General features: G+C 35.7%; 1 protein-coding gene across 6 annotated transcripts in view; it reads right to left on the bottom strand.

Annotated features, from left to right (window-relative positions):
• Positions 1 to 27,321, bottom strand: part of HMGCLL1 (3-hydroxymethyl-3-methylglutaryl-CoA lyase like 1) — a 187,575-nt gene that overhangs the window by 73,644 nt on the left and 86,610 nt on the right. For all 6 annotated transcript variants that reach the window (XM_026507199.4, XM_026507196.4, XM_057303972.1 and 3 more), the window contains 2 exons: positions 23,970 to 24,033; positions 20,300 to 20,488 (listed from right to left, as the gene is read on the bottom strand). In XM_026507199.4, coding sequence (XP_026362984.2) covers positions 20,300 to 20,488; positions 23,970 to 24,033 — 253 coding nt within the window. The remainder of the gene's footprint in view (positions 1 to 20,299; positions 20,489 to 23,969; positions 24,034 to 27,321) is intronic.

Here is a 27,321-nt window from a genome sequence, read left to right on the forward strand (position 1 = left end):
TATGGAACATAAGAAGTAGGAAGATCGGTAGGGGAAGAAAGGGATAAAGAAAGGGGGGGGTAATCAGAAGGGGGAATAAACCATGAGAGACTATGGACTCTGAGAAACAAACTGAGGGCTTCAGAGGGAAGGGGGGTGGGGGAATGGGATAGGCTGGTGATGGGTGGTGGGGAGGGCACATATTGCATGGTGCACTGGGTGTTATACGCAACTAATGAATCACGGAACTTTACATCAAAAACCAGGGATGTACTGTATGGTGACTAACATAATACAATAAAAAATATTACTATAAAAAAAGGAAATTAAGTCACCATCAACTTAATATATACTGTTATAAACTTAGGATGTAATATATGAACCTCATGATAACCACAAACCTAAAACCTATAGTAGATATGTAAAAAATAAGGAGAAAGCCAGGAATAACACTACAGGAAGTCATCAATCACAAGGAAAGAGATCAAGAGAACAACAGAAAAGAACTATAAAAACAACCAGTAAACAATTAACAAAATGGCAATAAGAACACACCTATAATTACTCTAAATGGAAACAATGTAAAAGCTCCAATTAAAAGATACAGGTGGCAGAATGGATTTCAAAAAACAAGATCATTTTTTGCTTCCTAGAAGAGATTCACTTCAGGCCTAAAGACACATACAGACTGAAAGTCAAGGGATTAAAAAAAAAGACATTCCATGCAAATGGAAGGGGAAAAAAAAAAGCCAAAGTAGCAATACCTATATCACACAAAACAGACTTTAGAATAAAGACTGTAACAAGAGACAGAAGGGATCAATCCAAGGTGGTTACAGCAATGTAACCTATGCACCCAAGAGTGGAGCACCTAAATACATACACAAATATTAACAGACATAGAGGGAGAGGTTGACAGTAATACAATAGTAGTAGGGGACTTTAACACCCCACTTCCACCACTGGATAGATCATCCAGACAGAATCAATAAAGAAACAGTGTCTTTGAATGACACATTAGCAGAGATGAACTTAAAGAGAACATTCCTTACAAAAACAGCAGAATACACATTCTTTCAAGTGCACATGGAACATTCTCCAATTTAGATCTCATGTTAGGTCACAAAAAAAATCTCAATAAATTTAAGATTTAAATCATATGCATCTTTTCTGACCACAATGGTATGAAACTGGAGATCAATAAGAAAAAAAAAAAAAACTGGAAAAAACAAAACACATGGAGGCTGAACAACGTGCTACTAAACATCCAATTGGGTAAACGAAGAAATTAGAGAAAATGAAAAAATACATGGAGACAAAAGAAAAGACAATGGTCCAAAATCTTCGGAACGCAGCAAATGCAGTTTTAAGGAGAAAGCTTATAGCAATACAGGCCAACCTGAAGAAACAAGAGAAATTTCAAATAAACAATCTAATTTTATGCCTGAAGGAAATAAAGATCAGAGAAGAAACAAATGAAACAAAGACTAAACAAACAAAAAACAATGGAAAAGGCTGATGAAACCAAGAACCGATTCTCTGAAAAAAGAAACAAAATTGCTAAATCTTTAGCCAAACCCAACAAGAAAAAAGAATTCAAATGAATAAAATCAGAAATAAAGAAGTAACAACCGACACCACAGAAATACAAAAGATTATAAGAGGATACTACCAAAATTTATATGCCAACACACTGGATAACCTAGAAGAAATGGACGAATTTCTAGAAACAAGCAGTCTTCCAAAACTAAGTCGGAAAGAAAGAAAAAATCTGAAGTCAGTAGCAACAAAATGGAATCAGTAATCAAAAAACTCCAAACAAGCAGAAGTCCAGGACCAGATGGATTCATGAGAGAATTCTTATCAAACATTTAAAGAACAGTTAATACTTGTTCTCCTCAACTATTCCAAAAAATAAAACAGGAAGAAAAACTTCCAAATATATTCTGTAAAGCCATAATTACCCTGACACCAAAAACAGATAAAGACTACAAAAACAGAAAACTACTGGCCAATATTCCTGATGAACACAGATGCAAAATCCTCAACAAAATAGTAGCAAATCACATTCAGCAATACGTTAAAAGTATTATCCACCACAATCAAATGGAATTTATTCCAGGGATGCGAGGATGGTTCAATATTTGCAAATCAATGTGATAAACAACAAAAGGAAGGATAACAATGAGATGATCATCTCAATATATATAGAAAAAAAGCACCTGACAAAATTTAACATCGGGTCTTGCTAAAACCTCTCAACAAATTGGGTTTAGAAGGGACATACCTCAACATAATAAAGGCCATACATCAAAAACCCACAGCTAACATTATACTCACTGGTTAAAAAATGAGAGCTTTTTCTCTAAGATCAGTAACAAGAGAGGGATATCCACTCTCAACTTTTCTCAACATAATACTGAGTTCTAGCCACAGCAATCAGACATGGAAAAAAAAGGCATCCAAATTGGCAAGGAAGTTCAACTATTACTATTTGCTGATGACATGATACTATACATAGAAAACCCTAACCCCTCACCAAAAAACTATTAGAATAAATGAATTCAGTAAAGTTGCAGGATACTAAATATGCAGAGTTTTGTGTTTGTATACACTAATAATGAAGTAGAAGAGAAATTAAGACAATTCCACCAAAAAGAATAAAAAACCTAGGAATAAACTTAACCAAGGACAGGTGAAAGACCTGAACTCTAAAAATTGTAAAATGTTGATAAAAGAAACTGCAGACTGTATAAACAAATGTCAAGATTTTCCATGCTCATGGATTGCAAGAATTAATACTGTTAAATGTTCATACTACCCAAAGCTATCTACAGATTCAATGCAGTCCCTATCAAAATACCAACAGCATTTTTCGTGGAACTAGAGTAATACTCAAATTTGTATGGAACTGCACAAGACCTCAAATAGCCAAAGTAATCTTGAGAGAGAAGAACAAAAAAACTGGAAGTATTACAAACTCATATTTCAAGATACACTACAAAACTACAGTAATCAAAACAGTATGGTACTGGCACAGAAATAGACCCATAGATCAGGAAAACCAAATAGAGAGCCCTGAAATAAACCAACTCTTATATGATCAATTAATCTATAACAAAGGAGACGAGAATGTACAATGGGAAAAGGATAGTCTTCTCGATATGTGGTACTGAGAAAACTAGATATGCACAAGCAAAAAAAATGAACTAGACCACTTCCTCATATCATGCCCCCAAATAAAATGGATTAAAGACCAAAATGTGAGACCTGAAACCATAAAAATCCTCAAGAAAACATAGGCAGTAATTTCCCTGATATTGGCCTTGTCACGTTTTTCTAGATATGTCTCCTCAAGCAAGAGAAACAAAAGACAAAATAAATTATTGTGACTATACAAAATTTAAAAAGCTTTTCCACAGCAAAGGAAACCATCAACAAAACAATAAGGAAACCTAATGAATGGGAGAAAATATCCACAAATGATATTTCTGATAAGGAGTTAGTATCTAAAATAAAGAATGTATACAACTCAAAAACAAATAGTAATAACCATCTCATTAAAAATGGACAGAGCAGTTGAATAGACATTTTTCCAAGGAAGACATAAACATAGCCAGCAGTCATATAAAGATGCTCAACATTACTAATCATCAGGGGAATGCAAATCAAAATCACAAGATACAATTTCACACCAGTCAGAATGGCTAGCATCAAAAAAACCAGTGTTTGGCCAGGATGTGAAGAAAAAGGAACACTTGTGCACTGTTACTGAGGATGTAAACTGGTGCAGTCACTATGGAAAACAGTATGGAGGTTCCTCAAAAAAAATGAACATAGTAATACTATATGATCCAGTAATTCCACTACTGTGTATCTACCAGCATATATGCACCCCTATGATCACTACATTGTTATTATAATAGCAAGATATGGAAGCAACCAAAGTGTCCATCCATAGATAAAGAGATAAAAAAGAACTGATATATATACACACACACACAATGTAATAATATTCAACCATAAAAAATAAGATCTTGCCATTTGCAACATGGATGTCCCTAGAGGGTATAATGCTAAATGTAATAAATCAAAGGTCAAATACAGTATTACTTCACTTCCACTTCATTTCCAGTATGTGGAAAATAAAAACAAAACAAATGAAAAGCAGACACAGACTCATAAATATAGAATAAGCTGATGGTTGCCAGAGGAGAGGGCGGTAGAGGGATGGGCAAAATTAGTGAAAGGGAGTGGGAGACACAGAGTTCCAGGTATGGGATAAATAAGTCACAAGGAAAAGGTACAGCACAGGGAATATAGTCAATGGTGTTATAGTAGTGTCTTATGTCTAATGTAACATTTTGTGTCAACTATATTTAAAAAAAAAAAAGACAAAAAAGAATGTTAAAATTAGCAAGAAAAAAAACAGAAAAGTACATGCAAGGGAACTCACATCAGTGGATTTCTCAACAAAAACCTTTCAGGCCAGTCGAGAATGAAAAGATATACTCAAAACTGAAAAAACAAACTATCCAGATGCCTGGGTGGTGCAGTGTGTTAAGCATCTGACTCTTGGTTCTGCTCATGGTCGTGAATTTGAGCCCCACGTCGAGCTCTGTGCTCAGCATGGAGTCAGCTTCATACTCTCTCTCTCTCCCTCTCTCTCTGCCCCTCCCACTCGTGCTCTAATTTTTTTAAAGAAAAACCTGTCAATCAATATTTCTATACCAGCCAAGCTGTCCTAAAGAAATGAAGGAAGGATGAGACAATAAGTTATCACCTCACACCTGTACAATGGCCATCATCAAAAAGTGATTACAAATGCTGCCAAGAATGAGGAGGAAAGGGAACCCTTGTGTACTGTTGGTGGGATTGTAAACAAGTATGGAAAACAAAATGGATAATCCCCAAAAAAATAAATAAAACTACTGTTAAGGCCCAGAAATTCCACTTCTAGGAATCTATCCAAAAGAAATCTACAACACTATCTTGAAAAGTTATATGCATCCCATGCTCACTGCAGCATTATTTACAATAGCCAAGATACGAAAATAATTTAAGTGTCCACTGACAGAAGAATGGAAGAAGACACTGTGAAATACTCGACCATAAAAAATGAGGAAATCCTGCCAATTCTGCCAACATGGATGGACCTCGAGAGAACTATGCTAAGTGAAATAAGTCAGACAGAGAAAGACAAATGCTGTATGATCTCACTTCTATGGTGACTCTAAAGAACAAACGCTCCACCAAACTGAGGAAAAAAGATCCTATTTTTGGTTAACAGAGGCCATGGTAGAGGGAGGGGGACTGGGAGTAGTGTGGTCAAAAGGTACCAGAAAGTACCAGTTTCCAGTTATAAGATACATAAACACTTGGGATGTAACATACAACATGATGAATGTAGTTGCCATCGTTATATGACACAAAGGAACGTTGTTAAGAGTAAATCCTGAGTTCTCATAACAAGGAACATTTTTATTTTCCTGTTTTGCTTTTTCTTTTTATCTGTATGAGATGATGGATGCTAACTAAGCCCATCATGGTAATAATTTCATGATAAATATAATTGAAATCACTGTAAGTTTCAGGTATACAACATAATGATCACACTTATATCTCATAAAACCACAAAAAGACAATTATTACAAAATGTATTTTACTTGAGTCTTTAAAAATCTGTGTAAATTATAATAGCTAAAAATCAAGTTATGGTTACACATTTCTAAACATTTAAGACTGTAGAACTTAAATTTATAACCCAAGTGAAAATAATATTATCTAAACAATTTGACATATCAATATTTTGAGAGATGAAAATATTATTAAGTGATGCTATTTCATCTGCTTCTTTTTGTCTATCATACCTAAAAGCAGAGACACTGTCCCATGGAAGGTAAACAAATTTTTGGTTGAGTATTTTAAAATAAATTATAAAATAATTCTAAATGGGCACAATTGATTGGCATAATTTCCATTTTATGTTCTGCCCTATATTAAAGAAATTTATAAATAATGGGGAAAAACTTAGCTTCCAATTTGGGATTCCACATTTGACATGACTTATTAATCTTCTCTTCCTCACGTTTTTTTTTAATTTGAAAAATATTCCATGCTCATGGATTGAAAGAATTAACATAGTTAAAATGTCCATGCTACCCAGAGCAATCTGCACTTTCAATGCCATCCCGATCAAAATACCAATGACATTTTTCAAAGAACTGGAACACACAGCCCTTAAATTTGTGTGGAACCAGAAAAGGCCACGAATCCACTAACTATTCTTGAATTTAACTTTCACTGAGTGTACTAAAACCAAGTTTGGTATGCTATAGTAAGAAGTAGTTTTATAAAAATGAGCCAATGTGATGTAACAGCCATATTAGTAACCTGTATTACTCCCACCTAGTTTAAGTCCAGAGCTAGAAATATCTGGTAACATAAGAGAAAGTTGTTCAAATGATAAAGCTGAGGGATTCTTGACTTTGGCTTATTAGGGTTATCGGTGGTTCCAATTTCCTGTGTGTGTGCTTGTTTTTGTTTGTAGTGCTGGGCATACGACCATTAACTGGTTACATTCCACTAAGCCAAAATTAGTCACGAGAATAATACTTTACATTAATACCAAATTGATCCATTTCAAACCAATATTCTAAAGGAAAATGAGTGTTCACATTACATTCGGTGGCAAGATTACATGTGGTATATACAGTTTCCTTATAAATATGAATTCCAAAAGACAAAAAAATTGAGAAAAAAAGCTTGGAAAAAATTAGAAAATGAAAAGCTGAATGTGTTTTTATACAAATAGGGCAAAACAACAAGATTTCCAAATTGAAACCATATGCGTTGAGAGAGATGTGATGAGTACTTGGTTGAAAACAAGATCTTGAACACAAGATTAAAACAATAAGATGAGACATTTACAGAACGAATAAGAGAGGTGCCTGAAAAGATAGTGAGTTTTGAAATTTCCATCTTTTATGCCAAGGGAAGAATCATATCATATCCTGGCCCAAACAGCCACCAATAATATAAAAGCCAAAGTTAAGTACTAAAGAGAAAACAGACTAGAGTGGGAAGAAAATAATTATATGAATAGATGTTATTTTTTTTCCTGAAGGTGATAAAAACAACAAGGATTCATTTTAAATTAAGAATGGTTATTTTTTAAGAACTGGTAAAAATATTTACCAGGATGAGTCTGATTCAAAACTTGATTATGTGCAAAAAAAAAAAAAAAAATGAAATAACAGCTTCAGCTGAGGATTTCTTAGTACACTCACTCAGAGATAAAGAAAAAGAGAAGTCTATTAATCTAATTTTTGGAATAAAATGGTCATGCTAATGAAATAAAAATTTATAAGAAGAACAAACAAGATATTTTGATTAACTATGTCAGCTATGAATTGATGAAAATTTCATGAAAGAGATATGAACATGTTCTTTGATTTATCTTCCAGGGTGATAGACGTTTTGCATATGAGGAAATGGGAATCTAGAAAAATATGAAACTTTCTCAGTATCATATTTTATAGATAATGGAAAACTCAGTGTCTTAGCATAATGTTACTTGCAAGTCGTAAGTGAAATAAAGGAGTACCCAATGGGAGAACACCAGGTAATTTCAAGAAAATGAAGCAAACAGCACCACATTCAGGCTCATGGGGAGTGAAAAGACATCAGGTAGGCCCACTCTTCACTTTCTACTCTAAGCTGCATGGTTCTTCATTCTACTTTTCTGTTCACACCTGCTCTCCAGGACTGCACTTCCAACCCACTCAGCCTCTGGGTCCCAAGAAAGATGGTCTAATATGTGTCAGGGATCTTCCTGGATCCTGAGAGCTGTGACTGGTGAGAATGGAGATCACAAGGTGTAAACAGTGTTCTCCACGCATACCCCTTTATCCCAGAGTGTCAATCAACTGTAAATTAAAAGTTCCGATATAGTTGAGAAAACAATGATTTTTTTTTTTTTTGCAAAGTTAAACCACAATTAAAAACAAAATAAAAGGGGCGCCTGGGTGGCACAGCAGTTAAGCGTCTGCCTTAGGCTCAGAGCGTGATCCCAGCATTATGGGATTGAGCCCCACATCAGGCTCCTCCGCTATGAGCCTGCTTCTTCCTCTCCTACTCCCCCTGCTTGTGTTCCCTCTCTCGCTGGCTGTCTGTCGAATACATAAATAAAATCTTTAAAAAATAAAATAAAATTTTCTGATGAATTCAGTATTTTTCTTTACAGTCTCATAGTATCTTTTCTAAGTAGGAAAAAAAACCCTCAATCAGTTTTTATAACATTTGCCTATTTAATCATCAAGGATGCACTGCTGTCGGAGAGGCAAGGCATTTTTGGACATATTTTCTTTTGTGGTGAACTTCAAGCTTATGATCTAAGCATACTCCATTGTATAAAGATGAAATACTTTCATTTTTAGCATATTACAGAATTTCATGTATTTTTATATGCTGATTAATTGAATGCCAGTTTAAAATGCCATCTAGCTCAGAAGCTGCTTTTCTACCTCTTAAATGCTCGTGGAGGGGCGCCTGGGTGCCTTAGTCAGTTAAGTGTCTGCCTGTGGCTTGGTCATGCATGATCCCAGGGTTCTGGGATCGAGTCCCACATCGGGCTCCTTGCTTCTCCTTCTGCCTGCTGCTCCCCCTGTTTGTACTCTCTCTCTCTCTCTCGCTCTGACAAATAAAGATATATTTTAAAAAAACCCGTGGAGTTGCAGAAATAGATAAAAATTGTTACCTCTGGAAAAAAAAAAACTGATCACATATTGCTAAAACCAGAGAGAAGTTTATATTAATAAAAAGATATTGGAGATAAAGCAATATTATTCAAATATTTAATCATTTTTCATCACTGATATAAGCAATCCAAACACATTTAAAACAAATAGGAAGGTACTTTGTTCATCTTTTTCACACTGACTTTTATGGCTCAGGAGCCCTGCTTGTACACACTTGAATCTGGACAACACTAAACTTCTGCTGGACTTCTTGTCCTTTTACATCTGTTTTTTTTTTTCTTTTTTAATAATTTATACATTATCCCACCTTCCAATGAGAATATCTTCCAACAGAATACTGTGCTGGAGAAAGTTATTTATGTAGAAAAAAATAATCAAAAAGTTTTGAAAATACAGAGTTAGACTAAAATAATTTTCTTTACAGCATCACTGCTCAGAGACTTTAGCCTCTGAATCTAACACCTACAAGAGTGTCTGATTAAATATTTATTGATTATATTAATGATATATTTAGTTAAACCTCTGTAGGGGTATCCAAATTTCACCATTTTATTTTCTTTCTTGCTCACTGATTTCTATTTAGCTCTTCACTGATGTTAAAAAAAAATGAATAACATCTAATGCATGTATTTACACATTTGTAATGCAACTCTTTATGTCTCCTGGGTCTACTCATATACTGAGTAATAAGTTATCATTACTGTTGTTATTAGTAGCTTTAATTGCAATGACTGTGATGATAGTATTAAATGCAGCGTTACCTAGGCAATCACTCTAGAAACTCTACGTCTCATCTCAATTTTGTGGGATTTAAGGAAGGAGACATCATTGAATGCATTCTATCGATGAGAACTGAGTAGAGTGAGACTCCTCTGGCTAGTGATTGGAATTTTGAAAAATCCTCCTTGAGAACCTCAAAAATAAATTACATAAAAAAATATCTGCTGTTTGGTAGCATTTAAATATGGTTTAGTAAGAGTCAATATAAAAATGAATGCTTTGATATAAACATTCGGAAAATAATTTGGTTTTTCTAAAGGAGAATAAACATATGGAAAATGTTAGGAAGAAAGGCACATTAGTCTATTAAGTTTAAGAAAAAAAAGACACAAAGTATTTCTTTAGGAGAAAGCTTAATATCACCTATTCTGTTGTCTCCATGCTACCACTTAACACGTACTGTTATTTGTGGTACTGGACTTCATCTATTTTACTCTGTTTTTGCCTGGTTATGAAGACAGATCATTTGAATGAGGGGAAAATAATAGATTGTGCAATTGTCTGGTATTAAGTAGATTAAATAATTTGTTCACTAGCGTTTTACGCGGGTACTTGGGAACACAAGAAGGGTGAAACTCAATTTTTACATAAAAAAATAAACATATTGGTTTGTGTACATTTCTTCCATTTCTAAAATGTTGTATGTTTTGTCACCTAATTTTCTTGCTCTTTCAGTTTTGAGTGGTTATAAATATCCCACACTTAAAGCTACAGTCTCAGAATTCTTTCTCTATATTAAATATCTGATAATTATGAATTCTTGACTTCCACACAATTATGTACAGTTGAATAAGTCATATGTTCAAGTAATAAAAACATACAATAAAACCTGGGAACCCAAGAAAGATCTCTCTACTCCGCGATTAGTATGTGCTTTCCAGACTGAGGGGGGACGTTCCATTTATAACTCTCATTTGTTTCCTACCATTGTGGCCAAGTTTCCACTTATTATATGTCTCCTTGCCTTAATATTAACTTCCAGTTTAGAGCACTGTAAACTGTTTCTCAAGCCCTAAATTAAAGCAAATGATATCCACTCCACATCCACCACCAATTTAACAAGAAGCCACTTCAAAGGTTCCATTTTAAAAAATGAAGTATGGGCACTGCTTCCCGAAGCCAAGGTTAGCCCCATTCATAATGAAGCAGAACTTTCTCTGATTTCCCTTCTATTTAAACATCGTCAGTTTTTTCCAAGACATGTTTTCTTCTCCACTAAAGGTAAAGCTGGTCATTTTGTTGTGGTTGTTATTATTGGGGAGGGGTGGGGATGGGAGCCGAGCAAAGGACCTGGGAGAACTCAGCCTTACTCAGTGCTGCTGGGGACCAGCACACATGTGTTTACAGGGACAGTCCAGCACCACATCCAGCTTTGTTCATGAACATACAAGTTCCAAAACATTAAAGATGGTCCCAGGTACACTCGGTTTCAAAGACAGCAGCAGTGTATATTTCTTTCTTATGTTGTCACTGACGTATCAAACTATATACAAATGGATGGCAAAAGAGAGAAAAGAACTTTACAACATCAACTTTCTTGGCAGGTCTCTGCTTTTTGACCATCTCCTCACTCGTTTATATAAACTTGCCTCCCAGCTTTACATCATGTTGCTTCTTAGACAAGCCACTGTTACCCTCTTCTCTACCTACTTATACTGTGACTACAACTTAAGCTCTGGGGCAATGTAAGACCAGCTGCAAGTATATCCTTGCTTTCCTGGGCCCCCAGCCTCCATTCTGCTCTCCTACCTCCCATAGTTACCTGGTGCCTGTGTACATAAATCAAGAATAGAAAACACAGTTATAGACACCTGCAGATACATTTCCTACCAACTGCCACAGGAGCTGACGAGAATACCCACCCTCTTGGGGTAAGTGTCTGCCTTCTGCTCCGGTCATGATCCTGGGGTCCTGGGACCCAGTTCCATATCGGGCTCTCTGCTCAGCAGAGAGTCTGCTTGTTCCCCTCCTTCTGCCTGGTTGGGCTCACTCTCTCTAGGTCTCACTCTCTCTCTCAAATAAATAAAATTAATAAAAAATAAAAAAAAAAAAGAACACCCACCTTCCTAGCCCCTTCCCTCCCTTGACGCACACAACACATATACACACATACCCCAAGTAGTTCATCTTAAGTTGAAGATGTTTTCTTTCAGAAAAGATTTTTTATGATTCCTAGCACCTGAAGGTGCCGCTAACCTACAACCATTTAAAAGTAATTTATCTGCCTGATTCTTTCATTCTTCAGGAGATGTGAATTTGAACCCTGAATCCACATGGGGGTTGGCAAAAGGTTGGGAAGTATAAAGAGGGACTAGGTATTTCTCCTCTTTACACAGCCAAAGCCATAATGAATACTCTTGCCTTCTCCCTTGTGAGGTGGAATTTTTGCTGGTTCACCGTTTGAGAGTGTGGCATTTTGGAAGGGTCTCTCCATCTTATACAGGTTCCCATCCATGCTCCCTATATTTTGCTTGGGCCCAGGGTTGTTTCCTGACCCTTTTATATGGCTGTTGTAAGATGAGAAAATGCCCCAGGATTTTGGTCCTCACTTCTTTCCAAGTAGATACTCTGCAATTCAACCAATTCAGCATATGTCCTAAAGCTTAGCTTCTCTTCTGAATATATTTGTCTTCTCTCAGTTCCTAGGACATAATCCTCCCCTCTCCCAAGTCCTTCTGACCAAGTGGTGTTTCATCTGCTTGAAGTACTCTTTTCACACACTGGCAAGTACAGACGCGCATGCGTGCATACACAGACACACCCCTTGCAGGGGTTAGTTCTCATGCTTTACATCTGATTTTAAACATTACTTCCTCAAATAGGCCTTGTTAACCATTAAAATCACAATAGGGAATCAGCAATATTTTGCATTTTGGCATTTTCAAGAGGCAGTTTCCAGAAGCAGAAATTTGGGTGCCCAGATTTTGCACTATAGCCCTGAATCCCAAATAATAAATTGTCATTTATTATATAGTAAATATGCTACACAAATAAATTACTACTCAGAGTGTTATCATATAGAAGATAAACCTATATAAAGGAACGAGAAGGGGAAGGGAAGGGAAAGAAGGGAAAGGAGGAGGAGAGAGAGGCATTGAAAAAACGAATATCCGAATCAGAGGGGTGGGAGTAGTGGGAGAGACAGATGTCTTTAGGAACGTGCTGGTCAGGAACACTTAATAAGTTACAGTTGTAGCTGAACACAGGATCCTGAAGTGATGCCTCGTTCTCTATTGTTTTAGAAACTAGAATACCTTGGAAGGGAACACTGTAAAAATTCCCACGCCCAAAAGTCCATGGGATATCAGTTTCTGTTCTAATTCAATACAATATTCCTTGCCTGCTTCCAGAGGATAAATATGGATTTGTGCACATATGCTACAAAGTCAAAATAAGCCTTTTCTAGGGCTTGATCTTCACATTGTTTTTTAACTTCTGCCAAACAACTGTACACTTTAGGTCTATGACATAAAGCTTTACACATCGATTTTCAGCCTCACAAGAAAGTTTTGATACAGTCTTATCTTTGTTGTCAAAATCTTAGGTTCTAAACACATTACGTGAACCTATTTTTACCCGAGTTTAACAAACTAACACTGATAGTAAGATATACCCTTAAAATACTTTTCATATGTATTAAATACACTAAAATAACTAAGTTATTAGAATTTAGTAAGTAATTTTTAATCATCCAACTTTCCAGATCTATTTACTTTGATTATCTAAAAGCATATACTTGACAAAAACCAGGGGTCCTTCCACAAGGATGCCTGCAAGATCAGAAAAATATGCTAAACAAAATATAGACTATTTCAGCACCATATCTTCTCATGACAGAGCACTGAATTAACGACAAGAGCATTAGTTACACGAACACAAGAGAACACTCTATCAGGGCGCCTGCGTGGCTCAGCCATAAAGCGTCTGCCTTCTGCTCAGGTCATGATCCCAGGGTCCTGGGATCGGGCTCCCTGCTTCTCCCTCTCACACTCCCCCTGCTTATGCTCACGCACACTCTCTCTCTCTGTCAAATAAATATATAAAATCTTAAAAAAAAAAAAAAGAGAACACTCTTTGTATTTTGTACTCCTCAAAATGCCATTATACTTTAGTCTACTAAATTATATGACTGAAAGCATGTAAGAGTTGATAAAACCAGATATAGCTCTAAAAGGATTGATACTTTAAAAAGAATAAATTCAGGACTGAGGGGCTCAAGATGGTGGCATAAGACGACTCTGGGCTTGCCTCCTCCCACAGACACACCAAGTCTATACCTATATATGCAGGAATTCCTCCTGAAGAGGAACTGAGGGCTGAATAAACTGCTTCTACACTAAAAGGGATGGACGGACCATATGACAAATGGCAGGAGAGCAGCAGACATGGTAGCAATGGAAATCCTACCCCTATACTATGAACTGCAGAAGGAAGGACAGGGCAGGGGCTATGCACAGATTTATCTGACCTGCAGTACAGCCAAAAAGCAGTGCTTTGAAGGGCACCTAGACTTTAAGTTAAGGAAGTCTATTTACTAACCCTAGAGTATTCGATCAAACGGTGGGGGAACTGCTAGAACCCTCTCCCTGGGATTGGAGGTATTGGGGAGCACCATTGTTTCCATTCCCTCTCCACACTGACAGCTTAGATAAGAGCAGAGTCCAGGCACTCTAGCCAGCCTGCTAACTCAGTGAGTCCCAAGCCCCTAGCTCACACCAGCTCTAGCAGTCCCCATAATATAGTTCTCCCAACAAAGCCTCCCAACCAATGCCACAGCCGACACAGCTGTCCCACCAAGGATGCTCCTGCATAGCATACAATAGGACACCCCCAGTGTGTACCCACCACAGCTCCAGCCATTTTGCCAAGCATCCCGGGCACAAAGCAACTTGGGGACATCTCCTGCCTGTGCCCATGCTGCCAGGGCACCTCCTGTATGAAGCACCCAACCCAATTCTACCCAGCTCCAGCCAGATAGCTAAAGCCCCCAGGCACATGCATTTACAAAGGGGATGTTCCTGTACAAGACCACTCTGCAAGACTGGGACAGGTAGCTGTTTCACCTAATTCATAGAAACACACACGGAAAGTCAAACAAAATTAGGAGTTGATGAATATGCTTCAAGCAAAAGAACAAGACAAAGCTTAAAAAAAAAAAGAACTAAATAAAACAGAGATAAGCTATCTACCTAACAAAGAGTTCAAAATTATTGGTATAAAGAAGCCCACTGGACTTGAGAGGAGGGTAGATGAACTCAGTGAGAACTTCAACAACAACAACTGAAATTTAAAAAGGAAACAGTTAAAGCTGGTTTGAAATGAAATGAACTGAAATGAAAAATGCACTACCAACAGATTAGCGGATGCAAAAGAATGGATCAGCAATCTGGAAGGAAGGGTAATGGAAAGCACCCAAGATGAACGGCAAAAAAAATTTTTAAACAAGGACAGGTTAAGGAAACTGAAACAACATCAAGTGTACTAATTAGTTCACAATATGGGGATCCCAAAAGAAGAAGTGAGAGAAAGGCACAGAAAAATTACCTAAAGAAATAAGAGCTGAAAATTTCCCTAAGCTGGGGAATGAAAAAGACAGCTAGGTCCAGGAAGAACAAAGAGCCACTAATAGGATGAACCTAAGAAGGTCCACACCAAGACACAGAATAATTAAAATGTCAACAATTAAAGAGAAGAACTTAAAAGCACCAAGAGAAAAGCAACTAATTACATACAAGGGAAATTCCATATGGTTATCAGCTGATTTTTCAGCAGAAACTTTGCAGGCCAGAAGAGAGTAGCATGATACACTCAGAGTACTAAAAAGTAAAAACCTACAACTAAGAATAGTTTACATAGCAAGGTTATTTCAGAATTGAGGGAGAGAGAGTTTCCTATACAAACAAAACTTAAAGTTCATTACCATTAAACCAGCCTTATCAAAAGTCTTAAAGGGACTTCTTTAAATGGAAAAGGCAATAACTAGAAGAAAATCATTAATGGAAAAAATTGCACTAGTGAAAGCAAACATACAAACAAACAAAGGTAGTAAATCAATCGAGTATAAAGCTAGTATGAAGATAAAAAAGGAAAATCAATTCCGTCTAAAATATTAGTTAAGGAATTCACAAAATCAAAAGATAGAAAATAGACATCATACACATAAAACACAGAGAGGGAGGAATAAAAACGTTCTTTTACACGTGTTCTAACTTAAGCAACCATCCACTTAATATTAACTTCTATACACTTAGGATGTTATATGTGAACCTCATGGTAAACACAATCCAAAGACCTATAATGGATTCGCAAACACTAAAGGCAGAGATATTCAAGCATAACACTAAGGAAAGTCACTCATCAAAAGGGAAGAGAGCAAGAGAAGAAGAAAGAAACATAGAAGAACTACAAAAACAACCAGAGAACAGTTAACAAAATGGCAATAGGTATAAACCTATCAAAAATTAAATGTAAATACCCTAAATGCTCCATCAAAAGACATAGGGTGACTGACTGAATAAAAAAAGCAAGTCCCATCTATAAGCTGCCTATGAGACTAACTTCAGACCTAAAGATATATATAGACTAAAAGTGAAGGGATAGAAAAGACATACCATGCAAATAGAAACAAAAAAGCGAGGACAGCAATATTGTATAACACAAAATAGACTTTAGAACACAGATTTTAACAAGAGACAAAAAGGACATTACAAAATGATAAAGGAATCAATCCAAGAACAGGATATAGCAATTATAAATATCTGTGCATGCAACCACAGGAGCAACTAAATATATAATACAAATATTAACAGACATAAAGGGAGGAATTGACAGTAATAGAATAATAGTAGGGAAATTGAACAGCCCATTTATATCAATGGGTGGATCATCCAGGCAGAATATCAATAAGGAAATGCTGGCTTTAAACAGCACATTAGACCAGATGGGCTTAACAGATATATCAGAAATTCCATCCAAAAATGGTAGAATATGCATTCTTTCAAGCGTAGATGGAATATTCTCCAGAAGAGATCACACATTAGGACACAAAACATGTCTCAATAAATTTAAGAAGACTGACATCATGTTAAGGATCTTTTCCAAACATGACAGAATGAAACTAGAAATAAATTACAAGAAAAAAAAGAAAAGAGCAAAAAACCAAACAAGTGGACGCCAAACAACATGCTAGTAAACAGCCAGTGGGTCTCCAGAGAAATCAAAGAGCAAATCAAAAAATACACAGGGACAAATAAAAACAGAAAGACATTAGATCCAAATCTTCAGGACACAGCAAAAGTAGTTCTAAGATGGAGGTTTAGAAAGAAAAAGGCCTATCTCAAGAAACAACAAAAATCTCAAAAAAACAATCTAATGTTATGCCTAAAGAAACTAGAAAAAGAACAAACAAAGCCCAAAGTTAGAAGGAAGTAATAAAGATCAGAGTGAAATAAATTAAATAGAGACTAAAACTACAGTAGAAAAGATCAATGAGATTAAGATTAGGGTCTTTGAAAAGGTAAACAAAATTGACAGCCAGATTCATCAAGAAAAAAAAGAGAGGGGACACAAATAAAATCAGAAATGAAAGAGGAGAAATGACAACCAACGCCATAGGAATACAAAGAATTATAAGAGACTACTATGAAAAATTATACACTCCCATTTGGACATCCTAAAAGAAATAGATAAATTCCTAGAAATATATACTCTTCCTACACTGAATAAGGAAAATGGGAAATCTGAAAAGACTGATTACTATCTCTGAAAAATTGAATCAGTGATCAAAAAATTCCCCACAAAGTCCAGAACCAGATGGTTTCACAGGTTAATTCTACCAAACATATAAAGAAGAGTTAATATCTATCCTTATCAAACTATCCCAAAAATTTAAAGTGGAAGGAAACCTTCCTAATTCATTCTACAAAACCATCATCACCCTGATACAAAAACAACAACAATAAAAAACAGATAAAAAACACTATTAAAAAAGAAAATTACAGGCTAATGTCTCTGATAAACATAGGTGCAAAATCCTCAACAAAATATTATCAAACCAAATCAATAATACATTAAGGATCATTCACCATAATCAAGTGGAATTTATTCAAGGGAAGCAAGGATGATTCAATATCCACAAATCAATATACATGATATAGCACATTAACATAATGAAGAATAAAAATCTTATCATCTCAATAGATGCAGATAAAGCACTTGATGAAATTCAACATCACTTAATAAAAATTCTCAAAAAAGTAGGTGTAATGGTAACATTCCTCTACATATTAAAGGCCACATATGACAAACCCACAGCTAATATCATACTCGATGGCAAAAAGCAGAAAGCTTTTCTGCTAACATCAGGAATGAGATAAGGATATCCAATCTTGCCAGTTTTATTGAACATAGTACTAAAAATCTTAGCTTCGGCAATCAGACAAACAAAAAATCCAAATTGTTATGGAAGAAGTAGAACTGTCACTACTTGCAAATGACATGATACTATATATATGACCCTAAAGATTACACCCAAAATGCTGTTGGTGTTACAAAATGATTTAAGTGATGTTGCAAGATAGAAAATAAAGAAAAATCTGTTGCATTTCTATACAGTAATAACAAAGTGGAAGAAAAATGAAGTAAACAATCCCATTTACAATTGCATCAATAAGAATAAAATGCCTAAGAATAAATTTAACCAAGCAGGAAAGACATGCAGTTTGCAATCTGTAAGATGTTAATTAAAGAAATTGAAGATGACAAAAAAAAGGGAAAGCTGTATCATGCTAATGGATTAGAAGAATTAATATCATTGAATGTTCATACAACCCATAATAATCTAAAGATTCAATGCAATCCTTATCAAAATACCAACAACATTTTTCACATAACTACAACAAACAATGCTAAAATTTGTAGGGAAGTACAAAACACCCTGAACAGTCAAAGCAATCTTGACAAAGAGGAACAAAGCTGGAGGTATCACAATCCTAGATTCCAAAATATACTACAAAGCTAGAGTAATTAGAACAGTATGGCTCTGGCACAAAAACTGACACAATAGAACAGGGTAGAGAGTCCAGAAGTAAACCTGTCATTTTATGGTTAATTCATCTATGACAAAGGACATCAGAATATACAAAAGAAGTCAAGAATATACAATAGGGAAAAGACCATCTATTTAATAAATGGTGTTGGGAAAGCTGGACAGCCACATGCAAAAGGATGAAACTGAACCACTATCTTACACCACACACACAAATAAACTCAAAATGGATTAAAAACATAAATATGAGACCTGACACCATAAAACTCTTAATATAAAACACAGGCTCGTAATCTCTTAGACACTGGCCTTAGCAATATTTTTCTATACTTGTCTCCGCAGGCACAGGGAACAAAACCAAAATTAAACTACTTGGACTACACCAACATAGAAAGCTTTGGCACAGTGAAGGAAACCAACAAAACAAAAAAGCATCTTACTGAATGGGAGAAGATATTTGCAAATGAGGCACCCAATAAGGGGACAACACCCAAAACATATAAAGAACTTACACACCTTAACACCAAAAAAATCCAATTACAAATAGGAAGAGAACCTGAATAGACATTTTTTTTTTTTTAAAGAAGACATACAGATGGCCAACAGACACATGAAAAGATGTTCAGTATGAGTAATCATCAGGGAAATACAAATCACAACCACAATGAGATATTGGCTCACACCTGTCAGAATGGCTAGAACCAAAAAGACAAGAAATAACAAGCGCTAGTGAGGATGTGGAGGAAAAGCAACCCTCGTTCACTGTTGCTGGAAATGTAAATTGATGCAGCCACTGTGGAAAACGGTATGGAATTTCCTCAAAAAATTAATAAAAGAAATACCATACAACCCAGTATTTCAACTTCTGGGCATTTACCTAAAGAACACAAAAACACTAATTTAAAAAGATACGTGTATCTATCTGTTCTGTGGCAGCATTATTTACAATAACCAAGATATAAAAGCAATTTATGTGTCCATGAATAGATAAAAGGATAAAGAAGATGTGATACATATATATATATGTATATATACGCCTACTCTGCTAATACTGCATTTTGTGTACACACACACAAACACACACAAATATACTGCATTTATATTAGCCACAAAAAGGAATGAAATCTTCCATTTGCAACATGAGCGCTGCAAATAAGCCAGATGGAAAAGAAAAATACTATACGATTTCTCTTATATGTCGAATCTAAAAACCAAAACAAACGAGCAAAGAAAAAGCAGAAATAGACTCATAAATACAGAGAGCAAACCCTTGGTTGCCAGAAGGGAGGAGGGTAGGAGGAATGGGTAAAATAGGTGAATGGTATTAAAAAGTACAAACTTCCAGTTATAAAACAAAGTCATAAGCATGGAAAGCATGTGGAACATAGTCAATATTGTTTAAAATTTATATGGTGACAGAGAATAACTACATTTACTGTGGTGATCGTTTTATAATATATATAATTATTGAATTACTACGTTGCACCTAAAACTAATATTGTATGTCAACTACCCTTCAGCAAAAAAGAACAAATTTTATCAAATTAACAACAGGAGACATCATTGCCCTAAAATAAATGTGTAATTTACAGATATTTCCTGAGCGCTTGTCACGTGGTAGACACTGCTTAAACACCATATTCATGGCAATTTATAAATATTATCCCACTAATGCTCTTAACGTTTATAAGTAAGGATACCTATTTTACACATAAACACGAATAATACAAAATACCTGCAGGGCCGTAAGGATATTTGCTAAGGCTTGTCCATATGTGTCATGGCAGTGAACAGCAAGAGCACTAGGTGGGATTTCTTTCATTACACTTTCCAACATTCTCTTCATGCTTCCTGGAGTTCCCACTCCAATGGTGTCTCCCAGAGAGATCTCATAACAGCCCATGCCATACAATCTCTTAGATACCTGTTAGGAAAGGTGAGGAGCTAGTAAAACAATGGAAATGGACAGACTCAAACTCTGTTATTCCTTAGCAAATATCACCTAGAAATTAAAGTCACAGCTAAGATCAGTTACATATCCTTGGGAAACATTTCTTTTGGTTTTCTGGTCCTCTTCTTGTTTATTAAATCCTACACGTTATATAAAAGTTTTAAAGACATTACCATATTTTTCTAATATTCAAGTTTGCCATAGAATCATAACTACCTACCTACACAGTTCAGTTATGAAATTATAGGCTACAATTTCAATTATGGGAGGCTTACTTTCTCAACCCTTTAATCAAAACAGAAGCATTACAAATTTACTTTGGAAGTAGTATTTCTCAAGGCCTCAGATTAGAGGTCAAGAGCTATCAATACTAGTTCCAGCTCTGTCAGTAAGTAGTTTTGTGATTGGTAGAGTCAATATTTCTAATTTAATTTTTCTGGTTCATAAATGGATGCACTTGTCCAAAGGAAACTGCAAGTTCCCTTTATGCTGGATAACTAATGTCACTTTCGAAGAGCAATATGAATGGCAAGAAGGCAGAATTAGCTATGTTGACAAAGACATGAGTTCTGGAATCAGACAAGCCTGGATTTAAATTTCAGCTGCCACTCATGTTAGTCATGTGAGAGTGGGTAGAAGATTAAATTTTTTAAGCCTCAGCATCTCCTCTGTAAAATAGAGACAATAAATACCCCTATTTAGCATATTTTCTAAGCTTTATTAATTTTTTTCCTTTTTTAAAATAATTTATTATGTTATGTTAGTCACCATGCAGTATATCCTTAGTTTTTGATGTAATGTAAATTACATTAATGATGATGTTAATAAGGACATGTTGGTTATGAAAATGAAGTGAGAATATATAAAAACTGCTTTGTACAATATCCGGCATATGTACAAGAATACTGTAACTCATTTATTATGTATTGCTTCAGTGTCCATTTTATGACAGGCACTATGCTAGGTTCTGGGATATAATAAGCATACATGTATTGAGATGGCTTATGCTGTTGTGGAGCCTGGAGTCAACTGAAGATAGAACTCAATCAATTCTACGCAAGAATGTGTAACTACAAGTAAAATGAGAATTTGGAACAAAGAAACTGGATTCTAAGAGCATGCAGCAAAGGAAATTGATCTACATCTATCAAGTAGGAAGGGCCTAAGTGACAGCTTGAGATAAAGTACGCATTAACTTGTTGAAGACGGTGAGAAGGGGTAACAAGAATGTTTCAGGAGGAATATAACGTGTTCCAGACAGCTGAAATAGAAAATCCAAATGGAATTCCAGATAGGGAAAAAGTCAAATATAATGGGCAGGTGTGGCAAGAAAGCAAAAACCAAGGGGGAATGAAGATACTTAAATCTGGTGAGGTAGATCTAGGGCAAAGGATACAGAGTCTTGCAAACCAGCCAAGCTGAGAATTTTGGTTGAGGATTCTATCATAAGAGCAATAGAGAGCCATGATAGACTGTTGGGGTGGTGGAGGTAGTGGCAATATTAGATTTATGTTTCAGAAAGGTACTATCAACGATATCAAAAACAAGTTGGAGAGTACTCAGAAGGGCTCCATAGTCAAGGTAGGAGACTATCATTGGACGGAAACTTGAATTTTTAAAAAAAGCATAATGCTCATTCTTCTCTACTGCCTATTAAATGCAGGAATTTCTTAATGGCCAGGGAGAGGACAATGAAGTTTCAAAAGAGAAACCTAACCACAGTTGGAGGAAAACCCTGAGTGTGGTATCAAGGGAGCTTAAGGAATACAAGGGTGTCAACAAGGACAAATGGTCAGCAGTCCGAAATTCTACTAAGGTGTCAAGATGAGTACTGAATATGATCTTGCATTTTTTAACCCAAGTGCTAAGCGGTGGTCTTACAAAGATGGATTTCAGTGAAGCGAATGGTCTAGAAGTCACCTTGGAGGATGATGAAGAGCTGGTGACAGCTGAGGAAATAAACACTAGTAGTGTAGACAGCTCGTTGAAGAAGTTTAGATGTAGAGGAATAAAAATAGGTAGCCAATAACTAGATGTGGATGCTTAATTAAGAAAGGAAACTTCCAGATGGAAGAGACCTGACTGTTGTGGTCAACAGGAAGGATTCTAAGCAGTTGAATATACAGGGGAGTAAATGAGGAGAAGAACTAGAAGCTTGAACAGAGTGAACAGTCTGCAACGGCGACTGCAGAGAGTAAGAGAGTGAGTTGGCCACAAAACGTAGTAGAATAGCACAGAAGGCTCATTGAAGGTTGCTGATCATCAACTCCTAATGCTTCCAGTCTGCCAATTATGCGATTCTCCTGAGCAAATCCTCCAGCATCCTGGTGCAGGCACAGAGCCTGAGGGTATGTGCGCTCCATCCAGAGACTCTATGAGGCAAAAGGCAGAGAAGCAAGGGGTCTGGTGGACAGGTAGAGCTGGAGCCTGGTTTTTGTGGAGCCTGAAGTTGTATCAGTTTGGAAGTTTTAAGAAAAGAATATGTAACTGTGAATGCAAATTAATAACAAAGTCCTTCATGCCGGTGAAGGACTACAACACTGAAGCTTCTTTATTTTATAGTGTATCTGCCTCTGTATGCAAAGGTCTTGCTTAAAAAATAGACTGTGGGATAGAACTCATTTGAAAACAATCTGCAGTAAATTTCAAAAGTTCAAATGAAAGCACAAAAGAGGAATGGCTTTAGCCATACTGAGGTTTATCCTGCCTAAATTCTGATTTTCTAACAATGCTATCTTCACTACTTTGGTACCGCATTACAAAATGTATGAAAATAACAGCCTTAACAACAGGTGCACATTAATATATTTCATATACAAATGTGTTTGAGAGGCTAATATAGTCTCAAAGACTATTTTGTATTCATTGGTATCAATAAATAGGAACAGGAAGTAGAAAATGAACTTCAATAAGCAGGTCTTTAACGCCTATAATCTATTGCCACAAAACTGCTCTCTAATAAAAGCAACGTGAATCTCAGCAGTGAGAGCTATCGGATCTGAAAGGAACAGAAACAGTGTACAGCAAAAGCAGTGTATACTCTGATACAGGTGCCAAAGTATGCAGGACAGAAACAAAGGGACCTTCCCGGAGCAGCCAAAGCGAAGCTGAAGTGTGTGTGCACAAACTGACCTGATATTCTGATGGAATGTGGAAAGGCTACTCCCTGAGTTCTACCCATGTAAAAGTGAAATAGCTGTTTTTATTCCTTCACCTTTGCGCACCCAAATGATAAAACTCAAATGTTATTTCACTTTGAAGAGTTGTAGCCAGCCAATATATCCATCTTCAGTGTCAAAACCAAGCTATTAGTTAAGTAATCAAACTTGTCTTCCATTCCATGGTTCTCCTTAAACTTTGTTGTGCAGATACCAAACACAGTAGGGAAAATAGGCCACTTTTTAAAATAATATACATCATTTTACCAAGAACCAGAAAACCAGGGGTATCTTACTTCTGTCACTTTTTGTGGTGTGATGTTTCCTTCATATGGACAGCCCAGGGCACATGACACGTACCTAAATTTAAAATACAGAACCATATAAATACATAGATGATGGTAAATAATTTCCTAATTTTCATTTTATCAAAATTAAGAAATAGCTAAAAAGTCATCAAAAATGTATTTTACACAAGTTCATTATTATTCTCAGAACAAAAACAATTTTGGAACATTTTTAATTTCACTCACATTTTTATCTAGTAATTACAATTTGATATATGTTACTTGATGGCAGATGGGACTAATGTAACAGGTGTTTATCTTGTGGAGTTATACTATAGCAGTATATGAACATTCAAAGCAGAAAATACCACTGAACTACATAGTTTTATTTAAGTAAATACATACATTCAACTGTTAAATATCCCGGTCTTTGGAATCATAGAGACAGAGCATGTAGATGACTAACTGAATTTCTCTTCACTCCCATCTGGATCTCTTGGCCTCGTGTAGATACAGTCATTAATCACCCCAAAACTCCTAAACCTGGCCACAACCTCAAAGTTCATCTTGTTTATCTCCTGTGGGTATACCTAAATCATCCCAAACAGAAGAGTTTATAGTCTATGTTTAAAAGACTCCAAATAAAGATATTCCATAAGCTTCTTCAACAATATAACAAGTCAAGCATTTCCCGAAATGATAATGATACTTTTCCATCTTAAAGTATTAAGCCTTAGAAAAAGCCTGTTTTAGCTATTTTCAGCTCAACACCAATCCCATTTTATTAAACTTTCCTCAGAGATTTTACAATGCTTCTATTAAAATAATGCATCATGTGTTTGATTGTCAGGGATGAAGCAATTCACATGAGTGAGAGAGGGGTGGTAGGAAATGAGGCTGGAGATCCAATTTTCTGAGCCAGAATATAACAGGCTTTAGATAATAAGGCCCTTGAATGCCACGCCAAGGAGTCTGAACTTTGAGATCACTCAAAATTATTAGGTAAGGTAGTGACAAGATCAGAGTAGTTTTCCAGAAATGTTAACTCTTCAAGAACTCTGGAAGCGGTTGGCAGAGGGAAGGTGCAGGCAAAAACAAGACAGACCATAAGACTGTTATTTCCATGATTCTAAGATGCTGTCCATTATAAGATACACTATAAATTTCATAACAGATTTTAGAGTAAAAAAGCAAAGTATTTATTCAATGATTCAGTCCATACCCATTGATTCCAAAGATGTAATCTAATTTCAAAAGGATTAAAATGTGAATAAAAGTTGTGTTTTGGAATTCAACTAAATAAGCAATTTACTAAATCAGGTAAGCAGTGATGAAGACAGAACGAGTAAAGAGGCTAATTCAATTAAGATTTGAAAGTTATGCTGGAGAGGAAATCCATTTCTCTGCTCTTAATAATTACTATAATTTAATTTTGTTTCAATAATCTGTATAAATTTAATCAAGACAATTGGAAAGAAAATGTTACATAAACCTAACACTTGGCAAAGGTGGCTAAGGTTGAAAAAGAACAAACATTTTCAATTCAGATACAATGATTACAGATAAATATGTATTTCCTACGTGTGTGTATACTCACCTTTCTTCTAAACGCAAAATATCTAAATGTGATTAAATAGAAAATCCAAGCCATGCATTTACATGCCATCCCTCTAAATATGAAAAAAAATAGAAAAGAAACAAGAAAAGCAAGTGCAAAACAATAAAAGCAAATTAACCTCTCCTGCATTCTCAACTTATCTAGCCATAGCCACCCCTTTGTGCTGTAACTTTAAGTTGGCCACGTGCATTTTCATTCACTCAAGTTTTCCCTGATTCCTTCCCAGGTTTGCCTGGTGTTCATATTCCATTGATTCCAACTTTGTCCACGTGCATTTTCATTCATTCAAGTTTTCCCTCTGATTCCTTCCCAGGTTTGCCTGGGTCTTCATATTATACTGCATCTCATCTTCATATATTCTTCTCCATTCTTGTGAGGGGCCGCTCCTTTAACCTATTCATACATGGGGCTACCTTCTCCAAAACAAATGTGACGGTTCTCAACTATGTTAAGTTACTTTAATATTCTATAAGCAGAAGTTGGGAAACTAAGACCCACAGGCCAAATCCTGCTCATTAGTCTTTCGCAAGTAAAATTTTATTGGAATACCACCATGCCCATCTGTTTACCTATTATCTATGGCTATTTCTGCATACGAGCAGAGGTGAGTAGTTGCACAGAGACCATCTGACCCACAAAACCTAAAATATTACTGTCTGGTCCTTTACAGAAAAAGCTTGCTGCTGGTAATAAGTGAAATACTTTCGTAAGTATGAGAAGGTCTCTACCATGATAAAAATAGTCTACATCATCTGCTTTGACTAGTGGCTAGAGTCAATTTCTAGATTTCTGCTCTTCTCTAACAATTTATTAGGGCAGCTCTCAAACTTGCCTGCACAGAACCACTTGGGGAGCTTAAAAAACAAAACCCTGATGTTTAGGACACACTCCAAACCAATTAAATCACAAACTTAGGGAATGAAATTCAACCACTAATACTTGAAAATAATTTCTAAAGCTCTATTACTTTGTCAAAATTGAAAACCACTAAACCATTAGCAATGCTACCTACCCGATTGCCAGATTGATTCCCGTATATAAAAAAAGGGATAATACACAGATTTGAGAGTAGCTAGTCTCAAGAATCTCACTACTATGCCATAGAACCTTTGCTCTATTTTTGATTGGCTGGTGGTTAAATTTCTCACAGACCCATCTCAAATCGTATCTAATCTGCTGAAGCCCCAAACAACAATCTCTCCATTTCTTTCTTCTTTTTTTTTTAATGCATTTCTTACTGCTGGCTTAACATGCTTTAGTATTTTTTTTCACCAATGGTTGAGTTTTGCAGACCATTTTGTCAGCAAATGCTTTTGTTTTATCTTCATTAATGTATAATAGTTTGGCTAGGTATAAAATTCTAGATTAAGTTATTCTGTCATTTTGAACATATTTCACTATCTCTGGTCTCCATTTTGCTGATGAGAATTTTGCTATCTAATGGTAATGCCTTTATAGCAATTTTATAGTAATTTGTTCTCTATTATCTTTAGGATTCTCTGTTTATATCTAATAGTCTACATTTTACCATGAGAAGGTCAGGATTTGTTATACTTCTTTAATTTTACATTGATGTTTTTCTTTAGATCTAGAAAATCCTCAAGGTACTAGTTCATCAAACCTATCTCTCACATCTAATTTCCCTTTTATCTCCTTCTGAAAATTTTGTTAGGCATTCTCTCTTAACTTCATTTTTAAAAGTTCTATTAATTTTTTCTGTGTTTGATTATTGCAATTTCCTTA

This window comes from Ursus arctos, unplaced genomic scaffold, assembly GCF_023065955.2.
Source record: "Ursus arctos isolate Adak ecotype North America unplaced genomic scaffold, UrsArc2.0 scaffold_29, whole genome shotgun sequence".
Lineage (NCBI taxonomy): Eukaryota > Metazoa > Chordata > Mammalia > Carnivora > Ursidae > Ursus > Ursus arctos.